This window comes from Chlamydotis macqueenii, chromosome 15 (genome assembly GCF_036417535.1).
Source record: "Chlamydotis macqueenii isolate bChlMac1 chromosome 15, bChlMac1.mat, whole genome shotgun sequence".
NCBI classification, from domain to species: Eukaryota; Metazoa; Chordata; class Aves; order Otidiformes; family Otididae; genus Chlamydotis; species Chlamydotis macqueenii.
This window is the reverse complement of record NC_141570.1, coordinates 4,576,341-4,600,452: the sequence shown is the minus strand read 5'-3', so window position 1 is coordinate 4,600,452 and position 24,112 is coordinate 4,576,341. Positions and strand designations below refer to the sequence as shown.

Sequence of the window (24,112 nt, the reverse complement as noted above, 5' to 3'; positions counted from 1 at the left end):
TCAAATACTATAGCTGAAAGGCTGTTACCGTTTAATACAGATCAGCGTTTAAGGGTTGTAGCAGAATTTAGTTTTCTCACTGCACCATCCAACCTCCGACTTCCAGCCAATGAGTACAAATGAAATGTTTTTCCACAAATTGCCTTTATGTGGAGAAATTACACGTTTTAATTGAGCTGCTCTCTTATTTTTGTTTTTTTAATGTTTCATTTTGTATTTCCATGGGGTTTCTGCACGCATTTTCGCTACATTTTCTGGTTGGGTGCTTCCAAAAAAATCCTTATTATAGGAAGGAAAGATTCTACCCATGACAGGATAAGCGTGAATCTGCAAGTGAATCAAGCTGTTCTGTAGCCTAAGAATACGTATGATAATTTTGATTAGTAGCTCTATATGGGTAGTGTCAATGTCTTCTGCTTCCTTGAGTATGAAAAATTCCATGTTAAATCATATCTCCCATGTGTTTTACTGTTTATGCGTATTACTGCTGTCACATTGCCAGGACATCATCGTAAGAAGGGGAAAAAAGTGAGAGAGGAAATTTATTGACCAACTTGTCTCAATCAAAACCAGTATGAATATTGAGGTTTTTTTCATGTTTATCAACATTTCCATTAGTTATTCTAAGCATCAGCCTTGGGACTTCTGGCATTTTTTTTTTCCAAATAGGATAAAATTGTGAAGAATTCTGAGATGTCTCTCATTTATTTAATTGTACAGCAGCTGCTGGTAGATTTATATCTATCATCATACAAGTCTGATGTCGTGTGGCTGTAACTGCCTGTAAGACTGGAGCTGAATGAAATGTAGATTGATTTCTCTGTGCTGTTTTTTCTCCCATTCTCTTTTCCTTAATAGAGAGCTGCCTCATTCCCCTCAGAATCTTCTGGCCACTCTGAATTCCTCGTACAGCCGCAGCGTGATGCTCTCCTGGGTACGCCCCTTTGATGGAAACAGCCCTGTTCTCTACTACATGGTCGAGCTTTCCGAGAACAGTGAGTAAAATCAAATAAGTTTCAGCCTTATGTTTTTCGTCATTATTCAGCCTTCTTTCAGACTCAGCTTTTGCTAGGGCTACCGACAAAATACTGCTGTTGTTTGCTAAATGACAGTCAACATGCACAAAGGGGGAGCCTGGGATTTTACACTCAACTATTCACATGCAGAAAGAGTTAAACAAGAAGAGGCCTGAGATGGTGGAATTGTTATCAAGGAAAGCCTTAGTTCCACCTCTAGTGTTGCCAGCCAGACTTGAGGCTCAGCAGCTCATTCCTCAATGCTTCTATTCGAAACCTGTAAAATAGCAATAGTAATATTTTATTTTTTCCCATTGTTGTCTTTTTGGTCTGGGTTCATAGATATTCTGATGCATTTAGAGCCCAAATTTCACCTGGAAAATGCAGGCAGTATGATAATACAAGGAACGAATGGGCTGTCAGAGGAACAAACTTGGATGTCGATAGGAGCTACTATCTTATCTGTATATGGGTTTATCTATTTTCTTCACTTTTCCTAGGTTATCATTTTACACCCTTTTAGGTAGGTGGCTGAGGATGCTTGACTGTAAGATATCCAGATATCTAGCTTCATGGGTTACAGACCTGGTCCTTGCGAATTGCCGCTTCTCACAGTTTTGTCACGCTGTGTGTCTGGTCCTTTGTGGCTCTCAGTTTGCAAGGTTATTCAGGGACATTGCTAATGCCTCTTTAGGAGCTGACGGAAAGATGAGGTTATATGGAAATCGGTCACCTTGGCAATACTTTCTAATCTCTGTCACCCTAGGAGTTGGAAATTCAAGCCTAACAATTGATTCTTGATGAAAAAAATTAAGAGCATCACTTTTTCTGACATGTGGAAATTAGCCGCTGCATAACTGAATGTGAAGCAGTCCTGATTTCTGATTATCTAGAGAGCAGCATTTTGTTTTGCCACACAGAGATGTCTGAAGAGATGAAACTTGAGCTTCAGATCACATACAACCCTTTTGCTTTGCAGGCTGGAGTGCATAAGTTTTTGATGTGGAGGTCCCAGAACTGGTGAGCTTGATGTCTGTTAAGCAAAGTGCAGTTTTCTAACCTGAGCAGGAATCCCGAGTCATGCCGAGGACTGCTGTCCTTAGAACAGTGCTTTTTGAGCAGAGACTCCTGATGTTTTGGAACAAACGACTCAGAAAATTCAGTGTTCTGCACTCACATCCCCTCTACCTTTTTATCACCAACTTCTTTTTTTTTTTTTTATTATCACTCTTCTCTCCTTCCCCTCCTGTTGACTCCAGGCCAGTAACTGCCTATTTGCTTTTCCTTCCCTGATATTTCACCCAAGGACGTTACCCTTGTGTTTCATGTTTCCCGATGGCTTTGACAATGACAAGCTAACAAACTCCCAGTCTGGGAACATAGAGTTAGTGTTTATATAGAGACAGGACAGAGCTGGCAGAACGTATGCACTGGGCTGCACTGATTGGGAACAGTCCCTAAGAAAGGAGGCAGCTCACTTTGTGCCGAGAGAAGTTTGGAAAGTCTTCAAGTGCCTTCCCAGCAAGGATGCGTTGTGACTGTTCCAGTATAGGAATGGGGTAAATGTGCCATCATTTTGAAAATGCTGTAATTCGTTCATTGTAATTTGTAGAAGGCTAACAAAAATCAACAATATTTCTCCAGAAATCATGCAGACAGTCCCTCAGAACTCCACAGGATCCTGTGAACCTTTGCTCACTCCATGACAGATACAATAATTTTGGCTGATGGCATTGCAATCTACCACTGAGAGAGAGTCTCATTATCACAAATCATAGGTATATGTACTTCAGCAAGCTTGCAGCTGGAAAAACCAAACACAGGTTTGCTGTGAACTGAGCATCTTAACTCCCAGAAATATTCTAGATCTTGCTGTCCTTTCAGTTTTCACCTTCATTTACTTTGCTTTTATGCACAGTGTCTAAATGGTTACTCATAGAAGTAGGAGAGAGAGGAACCTAAGCCCATGAATATTCTGCTGTGGCTGCGTTCTCTCATTTCATGTATTATTGCTCAGCTTTACGGATGCCACCAGAATAGTGGAACAATGTCAACAGTGACTTTGGTTTGGAAAGCTGACTTTAATGTCTGCATACTGTCACTGTCTTGTTTTGGTTTTTTTTTGTTTTCCTGAAGTGTTTGGGTTTTAGAGATACTTTGATCTCAGTAGTGTGTGGTTAATATTTAGTTTCTACAGTCCTCCTACTCCTTTGGAAAACAGCATCTTTCCTTTGCTCCCTCCCTGTCCTGAGTGATGTTTGTGAATGGAGCTGACATTTGATCTTGTGTAGGTATAGTTTTGTCTGATACGAGTGTGCAGCATCTCTCTTTGCTTTTCAAAGAAAATTTCCTTTCAGATTTCCCGTCAGTCCTGTTTGTGCTGCAGAAAGAGCAACTGTCAAGGAGTCGGCATATGCCCTCCATGAGCTCATCTGCTTGTGTCTGTAGCTCTTGCACTGTCGGCAGCGGCGCAATATGCTTAACATCTTAATCCATGTCTGCTCTCATACATATAAAGTTTGGGGAGGGACATCGGAATTACAATTTATTTTCCAGTTAGTAAAGCTGCACAGAAGACTTTGTTCTTCGTTCTGTGGAGTTTTAATACGTGGGTTTTGCTTTGCGGTTACAGGTACCAAAACGTGGCCTGGTTTTGTTTATTTTTTGAGCTGTTTTGCTTTGAATCATTTTCTAATGGCTTTAGGATCCATCGTTCGTTTTGAAGCACGTACCATAAATGAATACGTAATAGCAGTATCTGTTTCAGAGAAATAGCTGAAGAGGCTTCAAAATAATGACTGTACGTTTCAGGGGACTAATTACTAGCTACGTTAGAGAGAGGCCTGTCACTCCACCTGGCACGGGTTAGGACTCCATTTCATTAATATCAATTCAGTAAAGAGATATAAAAACCTTATTTTAATTAGAGGAAAAAACAGTGGTAGATAGTGCACATAAATTGCTGGAAATACGAACGACTAGTCAGCTGATTTTTAGAATGAATGTATTTGGCACAAAGCAATAATTCTCATCTTACAAGTATTCACAGCAGACCATGTCTGTGGGTGACTTGAGACATATGGCCTTAAACATTTGGGGGCAAATTTATAATCTAATTTGAAAAACACAGTTCCAGGGAAACACAGTCATTAAGCATTCCTGCCCACACAGAGTCAGGAATGTGAACCTTAATTTGAAATAGGATTTTCAAATAAATAGTACCATGCATTGCTGTCATTTGTGCCAATATAATTTTTGGATATTTCATGACCTGTTAAGCCCCTGTTGCAAGATACCTACGAATTCCAATGAAATATCTTCATGGAGTTTGAAGGGAATACGCTTATTTTATTCCAAAGAGGTTTAGCTTTTAGAGATTAATAAAAAAAAATATTCTGAATAGTCTTTTAACTCAATAAATGAATTAATACTTAAAGAATTCTGCTGAGTACAATTAAGATAAAAGCCCATTTTTGTTTTATTGTATTCTGGGATATCTGTGCTGTGTGATGTAATGACATAACTCAGATTCATCACATTGTACCAATGAGGAGATAATAAAAGCTCCTATGAAAAGCATCTGTACACATTTAACCTAAAGCCTGTGAATTGTCATCCTGAATTTTATAGCAATATTTGAAATATAAATATTGAACACATTGATAAATCTTTGCAAAAATCAAAGTAAAACTATGTTGTTCATTAGGACTGTGACTCAGATTTATACATGCCAGTTGTAAAAGATGCTTTTTCTCAGGCTGTTGGTAGGCCTTGCTGGAGTCCTACTAAACAAAGGATGAACCATTTAATATTTTTTTAACTTTTTGCAATATCATATTATCAGGAAGATTTGAAAGATTTTTTTTAAGTAAACTCCAGTGGTTTGGCAAATTGCAGTACAACCATCTATCCAAAACCCTCTTGAGAAGGAAGGAGGTGGAAGTGTACTCAAAACCTGCAAAAACCAGCTTTCAGCAATAGATCTAATCTATAATATCAAATTAGAAATGGTTTTTGAGGAATTTGCTATTAATATATGAATTATAAGGTGGATAGGGAAATATAGAAGAAACGCCTCTTGGTGAGTAATTAGTGTTATGAAACATATCACAAGTGCATCCAAAAATTCTTGACAGAACAAAAATAATTTCTAAAACCCCCGAAATCGCATTGTAACCTAGAGAGTAGCCTGTGAGATTCTTTGTTTCCAATAAATTAACTTCGAGAGGCAATCACAGCTGATTCAAAATAGCCAATATCCTTGAGACGATCACTAAACATGGAAGTTTTTCAGACAGTAGCAATTACAGAGGAAGAGCAAGCAAGCAAAGCCCAGAGTACATTCTGGGCAGCTTAAGTTAAATGAAGGATTAGTACAGTCTGTTCAATCTAACAGAGGCTTATTTAATAGTGTGACCTGGCAAGTCTTTTGTCAGCATGGAGCTTCTCCAGGCTTCCTGGGACCGGCGAGTGACAGTCATCCCTGGAGGAGAAGAGAGTCGGCGTTGAAAATTTTATGGCATGTTTCTGATGCTCTTCTCTACAGTAAAACGAGCTCCTGTCCAATTCTGGGTTTTGTTGTGTATTTAACAAGGGAGAACAGCCTTTTGAGATGTTTGGTTTATTGATTGTTGAAAAAAAGACTTGACATTTAAATTTTAAAGATACTCTGCACACTCACTGTATCCACTGCTCCATGCGCGAGCAAATCCTCCCCAAACCACTTTCCTTTACGAATCAGAGTGCCCAGGAGATGAATAGGCTTCGTTTATATTAGTTTTCAGTTTAATCTCTCTTCCTGCCAGATCTTTTATCTTCCACCAGGAGAGGAAAAAGAATAAATAAAGTATTCTACAGATGCAGCATATAAACAGAGCAAAGCCCCAAGGTGCTGAAGAGATTAATAGGCCCTGTTGTTGAATCAAACTGCTCACTACATTGAGCTGCTGGGGTTAAGCACTCTCAGGTGGTGTTTACACTGGCAGTAAACAAATGAAATGCTCTGGGAAATGGACCACTACCCAAGTAGCTCATACGAGGGTATTTCACTCACTTGTTGGTGTCTGCTCTTCCTTTTTCCTCAGGAAGCTGCTTCAGGCGATGTACTGAGTCAGCTATACCTTACCTTCAGCTTGCAGTGATTTGTTACTGTGCGCTCTGGCTGGAACAAGGTGCACAGTTGTCTGTGAAGTCTCAAGAGAAGCTTGATAAAATGCTGAAAGAACTCGGGTGCCAAAAACTCCTAACCAGTGCTTTTCTAGATAGCATAGGTGTGCTTCCTCTAAGGTCTTTCTAAAAGAAGCTCAACATTCAGCTAAGATGAATTGCCTTCAAGATCTTGCAGCAGAAGTGACTGTTGGTAAATTATTAACAACTGGCAAGGACAGAACTTGACTGCTGTGCAAATGTCCCTCTCCAGCACCCCCAGTATTCTGCCGTGTCATTTTTCCTGTTAAAATGTCTTTGTTCTCCGGAAGCCTTTACTGGAATAAATATGCTTTGAATAATTTGAAGATGCAGTGTTTATAGCCCAACTGGCATCACTTCCCAGAGGACTTAAACTTGCTAAGAAATCTGCCAGAAAAACACTAAATTAGTGATTTACATCTTGGTGTGAAGTTTAGCAGCCTTCCACATTTGGGACATCTCATCTTCATTTTCAGGCAGACGTCTAGGTGACCTGCCAGGAGCTGCAATGCACTTCTGATGAGCAACATGCACAGATACGTTGCCAAAATCTACAGCTAGCTCCTCAGCAATTTCCAGAAGTGTTAGTAATTTCGAGCAGGGAGCATGAAAACAGCTGGTATTATTTAAAAACTGAACAAATCTTTAAATTGGCTGATTCCGTTGCTGTACTGTTGCAACACAGACCAAATGTCACCTCTCCCTGAATATTTCAGTCATGACTTCAGGGAGAATGTGTGACACCAGGCTATGAAGAAAAGAACTCAGAATATTTAATTTTCAACATGTTTCATTTCTGACCTCTTTGAAAACTTGAAAATGTAATTTGGGCTTCAGAGGAGCTCAGTATGTCAAATATTTGAACTGACAGGGAGGGTTTTATAGTGCTGCCGGGGCTGTGTGTACCAGGGAATCTTCCTAGGAAATTATCAGCCTGAATCCCTTATACTGTCTCTAGGAAAAAAAAAAATTGCAGACATGTAGAATCCGCAGCAGAAGCTTTCTCAGGTCTCACAGCAAAGGACTGACTTGGCAGAGAGAGTTACGCTTCTACACCTGCTTGCAAGCTGAGTAGGAAGATATTCCAAACTGCCTGCAAATTTCATTACAGTCCTTCCACCAGAGCCACTCATGGGTGTGGTGGTGTAATGGCCTGCCAAACAGATGGGTTGTGAAATACACAGCCCATCTGTCTTTATCATGCTTGTTTCCTCTTTTATTAAAATGTTAATGAATATAGTTTTTATTTATTATGCCATGACATGTGCAGCATCACTTTCCAGTAGACAAATGTGCAATCTGCATAACCGTGTGGGCTGACAGGAAGGTTTCTTCTGCTGAAGAGAAACTTCTTCCCGAAGTTCCTCTCAGGAAAACAAGCACAAAGAGCTCTGAGCAGTCAGAGGCGTTTTCTCACTCCTACAGGGCTTTTAACAAGCACTTTTAGCTTTTTTTTCACATGTAAATTATTCCAACAGATTCTCCCTGGAAGGTTCACCTATCAAATCTTGACCCAAAGATGACCAGTGTCACTGTGAGCGGATTAACTCCAGCCCGAACCTACCAGTTTAGGGTGTGTGCGGTTAACCAGGTGGGAAAGGGCCAGTACAGCTCTGAGACCAGCAGGTACAGTAAAAATAAATATATGTGTTTCAAACATATGATAACCCAAAATTATTGGTGGCAAAAAAACTGCTGATTGTTTGTGAATGAATAAAATAAAGTTGTCTTTTGCACAATAATTGGGGAACGGAGCAGTTAGCATTACCCAGGCCTCTGGAGAGTGCTCTGCAGCTGTCAGTAATTGGTGATAATGGCAATTAGGCAATGCAGGATATCAGCACACGATGGGAGAGGTGCCCTCATATTTCCAGAGCATCAGCTGAGCCGAATCTTGTGCTAAGCCACAGCACTTAGCCCGGGAAGGAGTACGGCATTCACCCAATCATTGCAATGTCACTTCTGGAATTCACCCAGATGCGACATAGAAGGATGGCTTCATCAAATTTGGTTTCAAATGCATCCCCCTTCTTCTGTGAACCAAAGCTTGCTGTGAGCTTGAATTGCAGAACAGCTGAACTCTAAATGGCTTTTTCAAAATGTGGGAGTTTGGTATGAAAAATATTGAAAGAGCTGAAAGAAACAATTTGGAAGGAGTCACAGACACTGGACCTGAGCTCTAACTCATTCAGGCTTGTAATCTTTTTAAAGAGTTGTAGCAGCCTGGGTGGTTCAGAGAGAATAAGGTTACCTCAGCTGTCTGTCTTGTTGCTTGCTTAACTGATTTCCTATTATGTTGATTTGTTGTAACTATTTCATGCATGTCTTCCGCAGTTTGATCAGCGTTATATTTCTTTCTTGTCATCAGACTTTGATAAACGAAACTGGTTCACATGGAGTGGATACATGAAATAGAAATGTTATCTATCATTTATTTCAATGCCCACCTCCATCACATTCTTTTGTACTTAGGTTGATGCTACCTGAGGAGCCCCCCAGTGCCCCACCTAAAAACATTGTGGCCAGTGGCCGTACCAATCAGTCAATCATGGTCCAGTGGCAACCTCCTCCTGAGAGCGAACATAACGGAGTTCTTCATGGGTACATCCTAAGGTAAGCAATTTCCTAACCTGAAAAGTCTGGAGATAGATCCTTGTGTGCATGAGGGAATTCAAAATGGTGTGACTTAAGAGTGTATTAACAACCATTTCTAATTCCATTAAATGTAGTAGCTATTATCTATAAATGCTGTGGCTGCCCTGGTTTATTAATGATGAGAAAGCACCTCTGTTCAAGTGGCCGCAAGGGTGAAGGCACTTAAATTCTATCCTGTCTACATTAGTGAGTCAGTGAGCTGGGGTCTCTGCTAGCTGCTCCGAATGGACTGCCTAAGTGGCTTCGCTCCCTATGGAGACTCAACATCCAGATAGCTTTTTTCCATTTTCATAGTGAAGTGAAACACCGAGTACTAAAAGTGTTAACATGGGAAGTTGGTACAGTGCAGCCTATGCATCGCAGATGTGTATTTGCTTATTACAATCTCAGCTTCCTGCTAGAAAGGTTAATTAAATTTATCAAAGACACAACAGGGCTCCTGCACTACGGAAGAGGAAGAACAGAATCAATAAACTTCAGTTTTGTGCCAAACAAAATAGAGAAAGCGAATGACAGGTCAGGTGCTTCATGGCAGACCTTGATTTGGTTTTGAAAATCAGTCGGTTGAGTAAGATTCTTTCAGCACCCTCTGTATTTCTTAATGAGAAACAGATTCAGGCAGGTGACTGGGAATCCTGAATACATTCAGTCTTTCTGCTCACACAGGATTTATTGTGTTGGAAAGGGTGTTGCCACACTGAGAGACTTTACAGAGCATTTCCCTTTTGTAATTTTTTTGGGACTTGGTTGTTCATTCCTACCCAATTCAACTACAGCTCACTTGCTCATTTGGCATCCTACAAATCCTGCAGTGCTAGCAGCCAGCTAGGGCCGCACCTTTAGTGAGGGAGGCATTATCTAAATTAGAGCTTTTGTGGGAAACTCCCAAGCATTGCACCACCACTGACATGTTTCCAAGTGATGGTTGCAGCCTATTGTAGGCAGGTTGCTGACATTTTTAGTAGTGCCCTCCAGACCTGCTCAAAGATAACTAAATGCTACAGCTCAGATGTCGGCATCCTGTTCATGCTGTGCTCCTACTTTTGCTGGCATGGATGGAAATGCTTTTGTGATGTTAAGAGTGTTGGTGAGCTCCCAAAATAGTGCTGGAAAGTTCCTTCTCTCTGCAGGCAGAGTTGAAGTCTGTTAATCTCCCTGTCACCTGCACAGAGCCTATTACGGTGGTGAGCCACTTGTGCAAGTGCCTGTGGTTTTAAGAGCTGGACTCAGTTTGAAAGCTGGGCTGGTCATCGCTGATAGGTGGGAAAAGGTGCTTTAACTTCTGTCTATAGCTAGAACCTTGTTGTGAGACTTGGGTACCTATTCACACAGGGTGCAAGTATGGCTTGTACAGTTTTTATTCTTCAAACTGGTCTGCTCGATGAGGGGATTAATTCCTTAGCTCTTCTCAGCGAGTCTTACCTGGCCTCAGCATTAAGTCCTTTGAGAAAGCAATCCCATAGCCTCCTACTTCTGGCAATCTGTTCTGTTTTCTCCGTATAGCATTTTCAATAATGTTTAACTTAAGTATTTTCTGCAACATCTATCAGCATAATTGATCCCTGTCCTCACTGTAACATCTCGTTCAATTTTGATACAGAGTGATCATAATCATTATGCTCAGTCTGTGAACATTTTTGATGTCTACGTGCTTTGTCTTGACTATAGGGCAGTGAAACTATTTATTCAGCAGGAATTTAAGATGACAATATAAAAGCACAACTGTTCCAGGTAGTATGCCAGGCTGTTCTTTCAAGTCAAATTGTGTGGTCACAGCAATGTGCACTGAAGAAAAACCTTCCTGTACTGATTTCTGTAGAATTAGGATATAACAAAATGAAAACCAGCATGCATCCCGGAGACCCAATGCTCAAGACATGCAAGATACTAAATTGATGGAACACCTGATCTTTAAAATCAAAGGTGCACTGCACAAGTCATATGGAGTATACATCAAAGTCCATAGTGAGAAAAATCATGAAGACATGACATTTCTGAACTGGCCTCCTTCCTCTGCCCTTTTTCTCACTGGCAGTATTGCATTTAGAGGACTGCCATGCTAACAGCATAGTAGATTAAATCACAGGAGCACTCTACACCTTGTCTGCTAGGTGTGAGACAAAACATTGCTGCACAAAGAATTGACTTTGCCAGGAAGCATGCACCCTTCCCAGGAGACAAAAGAAGGAAAAAGGTAGATGCTGCATAAAGTAGAAAAAGACCAAGACATTCAAGAAACTCAGCTGAGGGCTGGTATTTCTTTATTTCTGTTTGTATTTCTTAAATGGAGCCACACCAGTGTAGCATTACAAATACTAATCATGCCAAAGTATGGTCAGGCAAGCAGCTCCACAGCAGAAAATAATGGGGTTGTCAGTGATTAGGAACTGATCTCTTTGTAAGAAGACCTTAGAAGAAAATCTATGAGTGAAATGCATGGAGTTGTCTAGTCATAGAAATTGCACCAATTTAGCTTAGGTGAATTTAAAATCAGACTGTAAGATGTCAATGAAATTGTTTAATGTCAGTAAGCTTTTGGTGATTACTGTGAAGCAAAAGATGAATAAGAGTGCATAAAACCTGTATGGTGAATAAAAATACAAATGTTTCCATATTTTTCTTTCATGGAATAGTAATGTAGTAATGCCTTGTGCCCCTTATTTGTCCACTGTTTTTCTTTTTTTTTTTTTTTTTTTTTTTGTGAATTATCATATTATAAGCATCCATTGTACCATTTTCCTAAAGGAGAGAAAACAAATAGTGTAATTCACATTCACTGATTTGCAAGGTTGGTTTGTTTTCTGTAGTTTAGCTCTTCTCCATAGTTTGTTGGCCTAAAGAGACACATCAAAGGGGCTCTGTTTTCACATGGGAAAATATATTCATTGTTTCAGCTTTCCATGTCTCAGCAGAAAGTTTGTCAGGATGTTTACCACTTATCTGTATTTGGTACAGCACTTCTCCAGGAATTCCAGTGCTTAACCAGTCCTTCAGTCTCAATTATATTCCATCCTTATTTTAATCGCTCTGTGAAGTAAATCCTGGTGGAAGCCAGAGATGGCAATGCCTGAGACTCTAGAAGGTCAGAGCCCTCTGAGCTCTTCCTTTTCAGAATTCAGAGGAGAAGGAAAAAAAAAACATTTCTCATGCTGATTTATGGCAGCACCCTGATAAAAATCACATCTGGGCTATTTTTTATACTAAATCACAGCTTTTACTAGAAAAGCCACATTTAAAAAGCTGTAATTTTTCTGCGACCGTAAAACAGGATAAAATACTCGTTTTGTTTAGCCCTGAGCATGTAATCTGAGTGAGATCAGATTATAAATACTATAGCAGTCAAACACGATATGGTCTTATCAGGAGTTAGTCTGTTCTTTCTGATTATTTTTCATTATTCTTTTTATAATTCTGCTATAAAAGTTTGCATATTGCCTATTCATAAAGGACGCTATTTTGTTAGTCGGGGTATTTGTTATAGCTGATACAATCTAATTAACTAGCAATTTTTCTTCCCATATGGTAGGTATCGCCTGGCTGGCCTCCCTGGAGAATACCAGTATAAGAACATCACCAGTGCAGAAATTAACTACTGCTTAGTGAAAGACCTGATCATTTGGACCCAGTATGAAATCCAGGTGGCATCTTACAATGGAGCTGGGCTGGGAGCATTCAGCAGACCTGTGACAGAGTACACTTTACAGGGAGGTGAGCAAATCCAACCAATGTATCCTTTATAGTTGCAGTTTATAATGCAGTTTCCTAAGGAGGAGATGCACTCTGTGGTAGTCCCACTGAACAACTTGTAAGATTTATGGTCGTTTCAGTCAAATTCGATAGCTTGGGGAAAGAGACACCTACAAATTTCAAATGCCTAAGTAGAGACAAGGTGAGACTCTGCTACTATCTCTGTTCTAGAAAACGCTGTGAGTGAATTCAAAAATTATCTATTTTTGTTGACCCTCTTGATGACATTTTACCACACTTGCAGGTCAGAGTCTGCTGCAGCATAAGTAATGAACAGATGCTGAAGAGAGCTAGGGTCCCGTGGAATGGATTTATAGGACGCGGGGCAGGCAGGGGCTGAGGTTACTCTGGTAGGTGAGACAGAGAGAATATGGCAGGGGATTGGGTTTATTGCAGTAGAGATATGTGATGCACCACATACGCAATTCAGGAGACAAATGCTGAGTAAACCAGCTGCATTAGTTCTGGTAATCACAGGATACCTTGTTTTAGAAATATGGAATAAATTGTAAGGAAACTGTAGGGAGAGAAATACAACCTGTGGAAAAAGTGTTTTGTAGCATTTCAGGAATGGTGCAGACATTTGCAAAGAGGAAGATAAAATGATCATTAAAGCCCTGAATTTTATGCTACAGCTCCTCCACACCTTTCTGGTAAGTGCTTTAAGAAGAGTATAAATTACATCAACAAAAGGATATGTAATTACTTTTTACAACCTGTGCAAGGCATGTTTACACCTCTGGATTGGTATAAAAATCCATAGGATAATTAAGTACCAGGCCCTTAAAGCTTTCATATATTCCCATAATTGCAGAGTTGTGCTGGATTCTGAGCACTGGACAGTACATGGTCTCTACTTTATTGGTCATAAACCAAACTATTTTTAAAACATGCAGATTTACAGTACATCAGTTAATTTATAATCAGTGAAGAACATGCAGTTGTTTGTTAATTGTTACTAGGAGTACATTATAACATGATTAGATACAGTTTGAGGTGTAGAGAAATCTTTAAGAAGAGATTGTTCACGTGCAACATTAATGAACCACAACAATTAAAGAAGGAAGCTGTCTGTATTTTGTCTTAGGGCATGTGAAGTCTTACAGTTTAGAGGAGTCTAGACACACTCAACCTCTTTCCCGAAGTATTTATAGCAGCCCTTGAAATGTTTTCCTTAAAGTCTTCTCCTTGCAGCCAGGATTAATGTTTTGTATCCCACTGAAGACCAGATCTCTGCTGAGAATTGGTTTGCACAGAGAGTTTGAATCTCTTTTTGTGAATATGCTTGTAATTCATTACTTTGTTTATTTGCACATTTTAAGCAAATGCACCTTAACCTTCCATCTGTTAAGACTCAGGTTTGCACTTCACACACTTTCTTAAACCTTGCAGTTGACTCTAATTTCCCTTAATATTATGTGCTGTTATTATAATTCTTTATTGATTGACTGTCTGTTGTCATTTATAAGGATGTAAATCCTCTGTTATAAATTAAGCGTAGTCAGTCCTGCATTCACATTAATCAGCAAGAGTGTTTAGACTGCAGGACAACCTGCAGTGTCCTGTTTGTCTCCATGTAGTTCCTAAATGCTCAATGGTGAGTAGACATAGAAGAAAAACTGGATATTTCTTATTTATTTTATATCAGTATTTAATAATAGCAGTAACTAACTACTTAACGGATGCTGCCATTGCCTAACGAATGCTTTGCTGGGTTTCTGTGCAAATCACCAAAGGCATAGAGTCCGATCTGAAAAGAGCTTGAAGCCTTTTTACATTTAGAGTTGAAAAGGGAGGCTGGTTGGCATCCATATCATTTGAAACTGGATTAACATCAAGTGTCCATATGTAATGCTCTACTGTCTGAAATTCTGCTTCTTTATCTTTCTTGTAGTTGGGAAATGACAGGAAAAGCCAGTGGCTGTTCCTTGCTCCAGAATGTCCTTCCTAAACCAAACCAGCAGGAGTAAGAAAAAGCCATATGTAAAACTGCCTTGTAAATCATATTCTGAATTTAATATGAGCAGAGATAAATGTCAAAGACACACGCTTCCATCTATATTCCACCCCCCTCTCCACCACTACCACCATCGCCACCTCTATTCTGACACGCATTAAATGATGTGAGCTATGCTGGCAAGAACCTGTCTGTCTGCAGATGAAAAATACCTGAAATACCTCGTATTAATCAAATGTGCTGTGCAGTCAAAGCCTGGCAGGAAATGAACCCTGGGAGATGATCAACCCATTGGCAGGAGCAGATCAGCCCATGGATATCTTTGTCATCGGGAATATTGACTGGCCATGTGGATTTATACCAGAGCCTAGTCTATTAATCCCTTATTAGTCCACTGGCGTTGCTTTGGCCACTGGTAACTAATCAGCTACTCAAAGCTCTTCAAAAATCACCACCTTCTAGAATGCAGTCAAACCTGCAAAGATCTAAACTTGTAGAGAAACTGGCACATAATGTCAGTGAGATAAAATGTCAGAAAGACTTACTGGCAAGGCACTGAATATCCTAGCACCAGGGTCAGACAGTTTGACTGTCTCTAAATCTCGAAAGTCTTTTCAGGATGGTATTCAGCCTAATCCTTTGATGCTCTGTATATATAGGTCTTTCTTCATCAGAGTTTCTCCAGCTGTTCCTTACTTTGATGTTACTTTTCACAGGGATTTGTGCCAGCCTTCTGCATAGGGCAATTTTTACTTATTTAAACAGTGTCCTGCAGGACTTTTCATTGCCATATGAAAAAACGAAGTTTCCTAATACCTTTTCATATACGAGTAGCTTTGTGAGATGTAGAAACATCTTTCTGGATGGTGATGATGTCTCTGCTCTGTAATATTGGACATGTTTACCTTTTCCTGCAGGCTGATTTGAGAAAACAGAAGCTTCCATCTTTCACTTTGAGCGTGTCCCTTTTATCTCACTAGCATGAATACTGCTGAACTTCTCTTTCTGTGAAAAACTTCCACCACTCCTCAGATTTAGGCAAGGCAAGATTTATAAGAGATGGCTTTCATTGGGCTCCTGGTGTTTGCATTAACCAACTTTTGTGCCTGCTTTAGGTGCTACATCTTTCTTCTGATGCATATCCCAAAAGCCAATCTTACGTCCTAAAGCTCATAGGTCTCAACATGTAGTTCAATATCGGTTTATTTTTCCTTCTGTGCTGTGCATGGACACCTTGAAAGGCCACGAAAGTCTGAGCAAAAGACCCTTCTGAATAAAAAGGTGGGAGAGTCACCAGACTGGTGAGTCTCAATGGTGGGGAGAGAAGGATAAAAGCAAGATGAGCCTCTTCAGCCAGGTCCAAAGAGATTTCTTCCTAGGCAGTAGTGGATAAATCAGAGAAATGTATAAGGACTGAAAAGAGCTGGAGAGAACCCAGTTAACTGAAAACTTCCTATTTTATGTAGGAAATAGTCTTGAAACAGGAATCTCTTAATAAGGAGTGTCCTTTACAAGCATTCAATTTTGTCTCAGTGAAAAGATTTCCATCAATTTTCCTTCAGGCTTTCCTGGCAAAAGCATTTTGAAGATCCTTGTCCACTTTTCTTTGGGGAACCTACCAACAACCCTGGTAACATGTTGGGCCTAGCTGCTCCTGTGCAGGAGCAGATTGGAGTTGTACTGGTGGGATTTTATATCTCTCAGCTTTATCACTGTTAGGTGTCATTTGCCATCTACTGCTTTTTTTTTTTTTTTTTTTTTTTTTTTTTTTTTTTTTTAAATGATTCACAGAGGCTATGTTAGCAGTCGTCTTGGTGAACTGACTCCCAGTTCTTAATAAAGTAGTGCCTTATGAGAGGCATGCAAGAAAGGAAAAAGGCATTTCCCAGCTGCAAGAAACAAAACTCGTCAGTTAGTGCCAATTCTCGTAGCACAGCAAAGGGTGTCGGCCGGGAGCCCAGGGGAACAGGCCTCACAGGAGGAATCCCGTGCCTCCACCGCGGACTCTCCCCACCCTTCCCACCAGGGATGTGCAGCTTAGCACCTGAAGCCAGTGCAAAGGGAACCACCAAATCTTCCTGTAGAGGAAAACCTGCAGTTCTCCAAGCTCACCTTATTGAGACATAGAAGCTGCCACCTCAAAGGTCAGGAGCTCCGGAGGAATAGGAGACTTTTCTACAAGCATCTGTTGAAGATCTATATTTGAGACCAGTAGTCTGGCTGTCAGGATCTCTGTGGGGTTTACATGCTATTTGCACATAGCTAGAGACAGAATAATTACATGTACACATGCTTAACCTTAGTGCCTTCTCTTCTCTCAATTATCTCGTCGGCCAAACCCTTTTAATGGCTTTTATCTAGAGTGCTTCCATGACCTTTTCTACTTAGAATGCTGTGCATTAACTTCCAGTCCCGGGGGCTGAGCTCTTAACAGATTTCCAACCATGTGAACTTTATTGGGAGGAAAGTAACAGTTGGTTTTGTCTGACCAGTTTGATCTGAGATGACTCCCAGATGGGTCTCCACTGTGAGATGGTTTAAGAATACTTGCAAACATGATGAAGAACAGGTTTAAAAACTGAGTGTGTAAATACTTGGGAATTACTCTTGAAACACCTATTTGACATTGATAGCTTCTGTACCGCTTGACAACAAGGAACTTGTAGGAAGAGGATAGATATCTACCACTAAATTAGAAAATCCTTTGTGTGGACAGTCACAGTTTCAGTAAGTTACTAACCGTGATCTTGGAAAAGTATTTGATTTTTGAAGTGACCAGAAGGTCAATTCTGATTTAGCTTCTGCCAAACTTCTTTTCTTTTTTAAATGCAAAACTGTTCAGATACTCAAGAAAGTCTTTAATATCAGGACATAAAAGGAGAACTTTATGCTGGCACTTTGAAGTAAATTTGAGATTATAATGCCAATATTTTACTGATTAAAATGATTAAAATGTATTATATTAGAACTTTTGCATAATAATTAAGCTTATGCATATCAGATGGACCATGTTCTTTCCATTTTTAAAAGCATTCATTGAGATGCAAATGTTGATTTTTCAATAAAAATGTTCAAAGAGGAATTGTAATATAAATCATGATTTCCAACATTCTGAAGGTTTTATGTTTTCTGTTCGTAATTTTTACCATTTTCCCTCTTGTAACAGGTACTTTGTGTGCCGTGATGGTTTATTCTTGTTTCAGGAAATTATCTCCTAATGAAAGAAAAATAGCTCCCTTTTTAAAATAAATAACTAATGCATTTGGTTATCCACATTTCTAAAACTGGAGTAAACCTATCTGAAAGTGCTTGCCTGGGTTTTTTTGAGGACTGTAAGGACTGCAAAAAAATGAAAACTTGGAGCTTGCTGATGGATGTTTTTCCTCTTTAAAAAAAAGATTGTAATATTTTGAATGGTATCTAAAAGACTCATCAGACCCTTATGATAAAATCCTTGTGATATTGGAAATCACTGGGAATTTGCTATTCATTGTACAGCATCCATAGGATCCTCCACTAAAGAAAATAATGCCCACAGAAATGAAGCAGCAATGCGCGTGCTAATCCGTGTTTCAGGAAAATGACAAAGGCAGTGGAGTGTCCCGCTGGGGTTGGTGCCATTAGCTCTCAGGTCACTGGTATGCGTTTCTTATGCTCTGGAAAAACCAGCCTCTTCTTACCGCTGCCGAAGTTCCGCATTTCTTCAAGTGTGGCTGTCAGTGGGTTCTATGTAGATTTTCTGTACAATAATTGTGTTACAAAATCAGGCTAGCACGTATAAATAGAGTCCTAATGTAGCAGCTCAACAGAAGGAAGAGGAATGAGTGGAGAGGACAATGCTTGGCTGATTTAGCCCTCATGACAAAAGGAGATTAATCTATCGATGGTATGCAGGTGACTTTCTGATAGCAAACTAACTTGAAGGCTTCTGATACAATTTTCTTCTGCAATAACAAATCTCTGGCAGTTACAATATCTGAATATGCAAATACGCAAGAAAGTAAGAATTTTGATTTAGAAAAAACTTAATCTTGTTAACCGTTAATTGCACACAGTATTGCACACAAAAGCAAACTGAAATACAACTTGTGGCTCTCATAATAAACAGTTTCATCAAAGAACATGACTAAAAAAATGAATTTAGTAGGGGAATGTAGCCAGACCAGCTCATTATGACTGCAGAGTGACTTTAATATATATGACTGTATATCAGGATGATTTGGTGGATCTCTTAACTACAAAAACTTTATGATGTCTGCAGGTCATTAAGATAATATTATAACCTTCCAAAAGCATATAGGGAATTACGGTATATGGCAGGAAGTAGGGTCCAGATTCTAATGAAAATTTAGAGTAGTATCAGATAAATTCTGGTTTTAGAACTCAATAATTATGCGTAGTTCATAAATTGTGACATTGAGTTTTAAATCAGGGCAAGAAAATTCTGAGTAATATGCACTTTCTGAGGTTAAAAAAAAATGTGGAGAGCTGAATTGTCAAGCCATGGTGAACATCAGGGAGTTTCAGTGACACAGGGCATGAAAGTGGATGTTCTTGTAATTTCAAACCTGACATCCTTGAACATTTCTCTTCTTTTCTGTGTTGATGTTTCCAGGTTGTGAATGTCTTGGTGCAGTGTACACTGTCCTTGCTCTGTTGGCTGCAGTCTCGCTATAGCTTGTGAACCAGTTAAGAATAATGCTCCTTTTCTGGCCTTATGTAATATATCTTTCAAACAAACAAAGCTTTTGATGGAAAAGGGGGCATTTTTATATTTTTGAACTTAATGTCTTGATTTCTTCTCCATACTAAGACTCATCTTCCAAAAATACTTTGAAGCTTTAAAAGTTTGGGACCTGTTCTTGAAAAATATGGAGCAAACCACTGTTTCTCAGTGGGAATTGTGGATACTTTTTAGAAGCGTAGGTCATTGGGCTTTCGTAGAAATTTTCCCTTGGAAGCAGAAGGAACAAAGCTTTCCAGACTTCAAAACCACTTCTGGATAGTTCCTCTTTCGTAAAATACAAATGCATGTGGCTGTCAATAGTAGCATTTTGAAGCTTTATTGAACTTATTTTATAGGATTCAAAAGGTGTTAGTCCATTTTTTATAATTAAATATAAATTTTCTTCTTAATCTTACTATGGGCTTGGTAATTTCAGAAAAATAGACCTGTCTGTTAGTATAGTTTCTTCTGAGAACTATAGAAATGACAACCTAAAACAATGAGTTGGAGAAATTGCCTGGAAGATATATTATATATATAATATATATAATAATATATTATACATTATATTAAATGGCAAAATATATAGGTGTTAATTTTTGTTGTTTGAAAGCAGTATGCCTTTATATTCTATACTTTCTTTTGTATTGAGAAAACATCTGTCTAATTAAATACTTGGCAGAAAATGTTTATCCAACTTTTAGTAGATTAGAGGATATATTGGCTCAGAATATATATAATCAATTCAATAGACATGAATAAATATCATATCAAGAGGAAACAAGAACATCTCCAATTCCAAAGAAGAATCTTTACTGCATGCTATATGACTGGTCCTAATTCTTTAAGCAGCAGTAAATAATAAACAGATGCTATTGCCAGATTATAATTTGCAATTAGAACTTTAATTGTGCAGACTCTGTATTTGCTTGTCTGATCTGGAGAATTGTGCAGTATTAGAAGACTCAAGAAATTTCTTTCTGAAACTGTTCATTTTCTGTGCAGTCATGGGTAATTGAAAGAGATGCATTCACCTATCATTACCTACCTTCTGTCTCAAGTCTTTATGAGCAACCCATCTCTGGAACAATAAGCTACAGAAATCCTTTTATCCCTTCCCCTTGAAAGAATCTCCAATACAGAATGAGAAATTAACCCAATTACTCTTCTTTCCAAACCATTGCTGGTTACTGTTTCACAAGATGTTCATCCTTCTCTCAAGGTTGTTGTTATTTGTGACTCGTGAGTAGCAGTGAAAGCGTCTGTATTCATCTTTCTCTTTTGTCCCCTCATCCCTCCTGTGCTCTGTTTTATTTTGTTCCTGTCTCTGCTGCCTGGGAGCAGTGCCTACGGCTCCACCACAGAATGTGCAAGTTGAAGCCGTGAACTCCACAACCATCCAGTTCTTCTGGAACCCTCCACCGCAGCAGTTCATCAATGGTATTAACCAAGGATATAAGGTAAACAGAAACAAGAGTTCTGTAACTTCAAATGAGGTTTGCTGTAACAGTCCTGGTATATAACAATTAGAAATTGAATCTAGTAATCCATGAATCTCCAAAGTGACTGTATATTTTCAGGGCTATCTTACATGAGTAAAATGAAGAGAGAACTGAGCAGTTGTGCCTCCTAACATAACATTTGCTGATTTGTGTAGAGTTCTGAAAAGGAAATATGTCATGGGCTACCAGTCCGAATACTTTTGTCATTTACCTGGAGAATTTCCAAAGCCAAAAAACAGTTCAGTGTCAAGCATTTTGGAAAGTCAGCACAGGAGATATGTCACCGTGCCACTTGAAAATCAACCTTGAGATTTCTATTTACTCTAATGCAAAATTCCCATTCATTTCCTTAGGAAACAAGACATCACGCTAAATATTTATCTTAACTTTCCCACTGTGATGATTTGGGAGATGTAAGAACGTAAAATTTATTAATCATGCTTGATGACACAGAGTTAGCATGATAAGTCCCTGTTGAAGGGGCAACTGACGGTATCTATTACAGCACGCAGAGTAGAGAGTGCTTAACGGAGCACTTGTTGGTGCTTTGACCAGTGGAGTGTGTGCTAAGGAGTTAGCTGGAGTGGTTTATTTCTGTCTCTCAGGAAGGACTGCTTAATAGAGACTCCTTCAATGGTTTGACAGCAGGGGCATAATAAACGAAGGGTTTAAAAACATTCATGGAAAGAACAAAGAGTAATCTTGTAGGAATCACAGAGCAGGAAAAGGGAAGATGGGTGTCTTTTATGAGCAGGGAAGAGGAGGGTTGATTTGAGTGTTGGGTGAGCTGAGAAGGATATGTAGCTCAGAAACAAGCTGTGAATTGAGAGATTGTGGGTGCATTTCAGAAGTTTTGGAAGACTTGATCCTTCTGTGAGAATTTTTCAAAGTGATGGAGAAACTGAGACAGAGGTATGCGTGGGAGTTTTAGTATTTTTCACGTCTATATTTTTATCATAAACAACAGTGATTGTTTCAGAATCCCGCTGCTGCAGTACTATACACATGTAGTCTCTGGGTATGTTCTTCCTAGAGACAGAATCAGCTCTCAAGGCGAAGTGACTGACAGGGCTGCAGGAGCGTATCCTTGAAGCCTCAATACAGAAGTAGTACTTGGCTTCTGTTCAGACTCTGGAGAATAAAAGCACTTTGGGGGGCTCAGTGGACTGCAGTGCATTATAATTTTCTGGTGTAAGTCCAAGCATGGTGAGCTCAGTCAGATTTGCGAAAATCGTATTTCAGGTTTTTATTCTTTGACTTATTCCAACAGAGTTTCAGTCTAAAGACTCTCTGTTTCATCGCATAGCTACTTATCATTTACGTTTCAGTTTCTTTAGCAGTGGTATACAATAACTACACTTACAATTTGTAACTATCAGTGGTCACTGAAAACTTCTGAAATGGTCAAAATTTCTCTTCCCTTGGATTTCTTTGATTGCAGTAGATTGCAACAGCTTTACCATTTCTGTTTCTCATAGGGATTGTGAATTGCAGTACAAAGACTGTAAGAACACTGTCAGTTACTTCTATAGCATAGTTTTTTTATGATTTATAAATTACTAGTAGTCAAAGCTAGGCCTTTGCTTTTCTTAATGATTAAACTCTTTTTTTTTTTTCCTTTAACTGATGGAATTGTTCACATTTATTATCTACATGTTTCCTGAAGACTGTGCAATGAAATGTGCTCCAAAAAGAGAAGTTCAGTTCTCCAAAGTTATAAATGCCAATTGTAGTCCACAAAAGTAATTTAGAAAAGAAAATAAAATTTACTGTTCCATCAACCGTTTTCCACTTTTATCTTTTCTTTGAAATTTATTTGCATTTCAAGAAGTTTTAAAGTGCACCTTTTAAAATATGAAATATTCCTAACAGAATTACTCCTTTATAGTCCTCTAACTGTGCTTTCTGATTATCAGAAACTATAAGTGTTGGCTAAATGTGTCAAATATGGCTCGTTAATTTCAGGCATCTATTCATGTTTATGAGCCTGAAATCAATACAAGTAGCACAATTTACACAGGTGCTGAGTAAGGCCTAGAATTTCAACATGCTTATATAAGCCACATGATAAGGATTTTTGGATAAAATAAAAATTTCATAAGCACTTTAAAGCTTTAGACTCCTAAGCCGTTAAGGCAATTTCAAAAATCGTTTTAAAATGTCCAAGTCATTTGCCAAAAATGAATTTTTTTAGATCCTCATTTAGGTATCTACACATCAGGTACTCCACTCTAAAAAATATTGTTCACTCAGAAGATCCACTGAGATGAATGAAACCTGGAAGAGCTGAGCACATTCAACAAGCACACTATTTTAAATGCATGGAAATGTCTTTAGAAGTATAACTTTTGGGACCCAGGTGTTGAAAATTTTAGTAATAATCTTTTAGGACCATTTTCTATTCTTTCTGTAGTTCCAGAACCACCTGAATCATTCACAGCATGGATATCCCCAAACCACCGACCGTTGTAATACTCCTGGCCTACTGGGCCAGGCAGGTCGATGGGATACTGGGGGGGCTGTGGGAGGGGAAGGAGGATTTACCACCATCCCTCCTGCCCCTTATCCCACCCACCTCCCCAGCCAGTGGGATCTTTAAAGGAACCCCAAAATAATATTTAGCTCAGAGTCGCATTGAAAGTACTTTTCTTCCTTCAGCTTCCTTTCAGCAGCAGAGGCTGTCCGGGCTGGTCAGAGCAGCCCAGAGAGAGAGAAAAGACTCATGTCGTACAAATAATCATTGGCAATAATTCTGGCATTGTTCAGTAGCAGTTATTGGAATTGCAATACCTCCATGGTGTCAATGTATCCCCCATCACTAGTGAGTATTATTATACACACCCGTCCAGTTATCGTAGTAACAGCGTTATATCCATCTGTTCAGCATCAGAGCTGACAGTGGTTTCACAGCATTGCTGGGGTTTTTTTACAGTCCGATTAAGATAGTTTTGGCTGCCAAAGATACTTTGATTCCAAATAGACACAGCTTCTAATGAGAGCTCTTCCATGTTTAAACTTTCTAGCTTCTAGCGTGGCCAGTGGATGCTCCAGAGACTGTGACTGTGGTCACCATTGCTCCAGATTTTCATGGGGTTCATAGTGGCTGCATCACCAACCTGAAGAAATACACTGCTTACTACGCGTCAGTTCTGTGTTTCACCACACCTGGCGATGGACCACGAAGCACACCCCAGCTCCTGCGTACCCTTGAAGACAGTGAGTAGTCAGCACTGGTAGGGAATCTCAGGACTCCACTTCTGTTTGGTTGGATATAAAAGTCAGAATTTTCAAATCTAAGCACTTAAAATTGGATCTCAGGTTC

General features: G+C 39.3%; 1 protein-coding gene across 1 annotated transcript in view; it reads left to right on the top strand.

The window, feature by feature from the left end:
* The window catches only part of SDK1 (sidekick cell adhesion molecule 1), a 408,452-nt gene that overhangs the window by 276,156 nt on the left and 108,184 nt on the right, over positions 1-24,112 (top strand). Inside the window, exons 14-19 of the mRNA XM_086759378.1 lie at positions 859-995; positions 7,682-7,829; positions 8,676-8,816; positions 12,385-12,566; positions 20,633-20,748; positions 23,814-24,006. Of these exons, the coding sequence (XP_086615504.1) occupies positions 859-995; positions 7,682-7,829; positions 8,676-8,816; positions 12,385-12,566; positions 20,633-20,748; positions 23,814-24,006 (917 nt within the window). The remainder of the gene's footprint in view (positions 1-858; positions 996-7,681; positions 7,830-8,675; positions 8,817-12,384; positions 12,567-20,632; positions 20,749-23,813; positions 24,007-24,112) is intronic.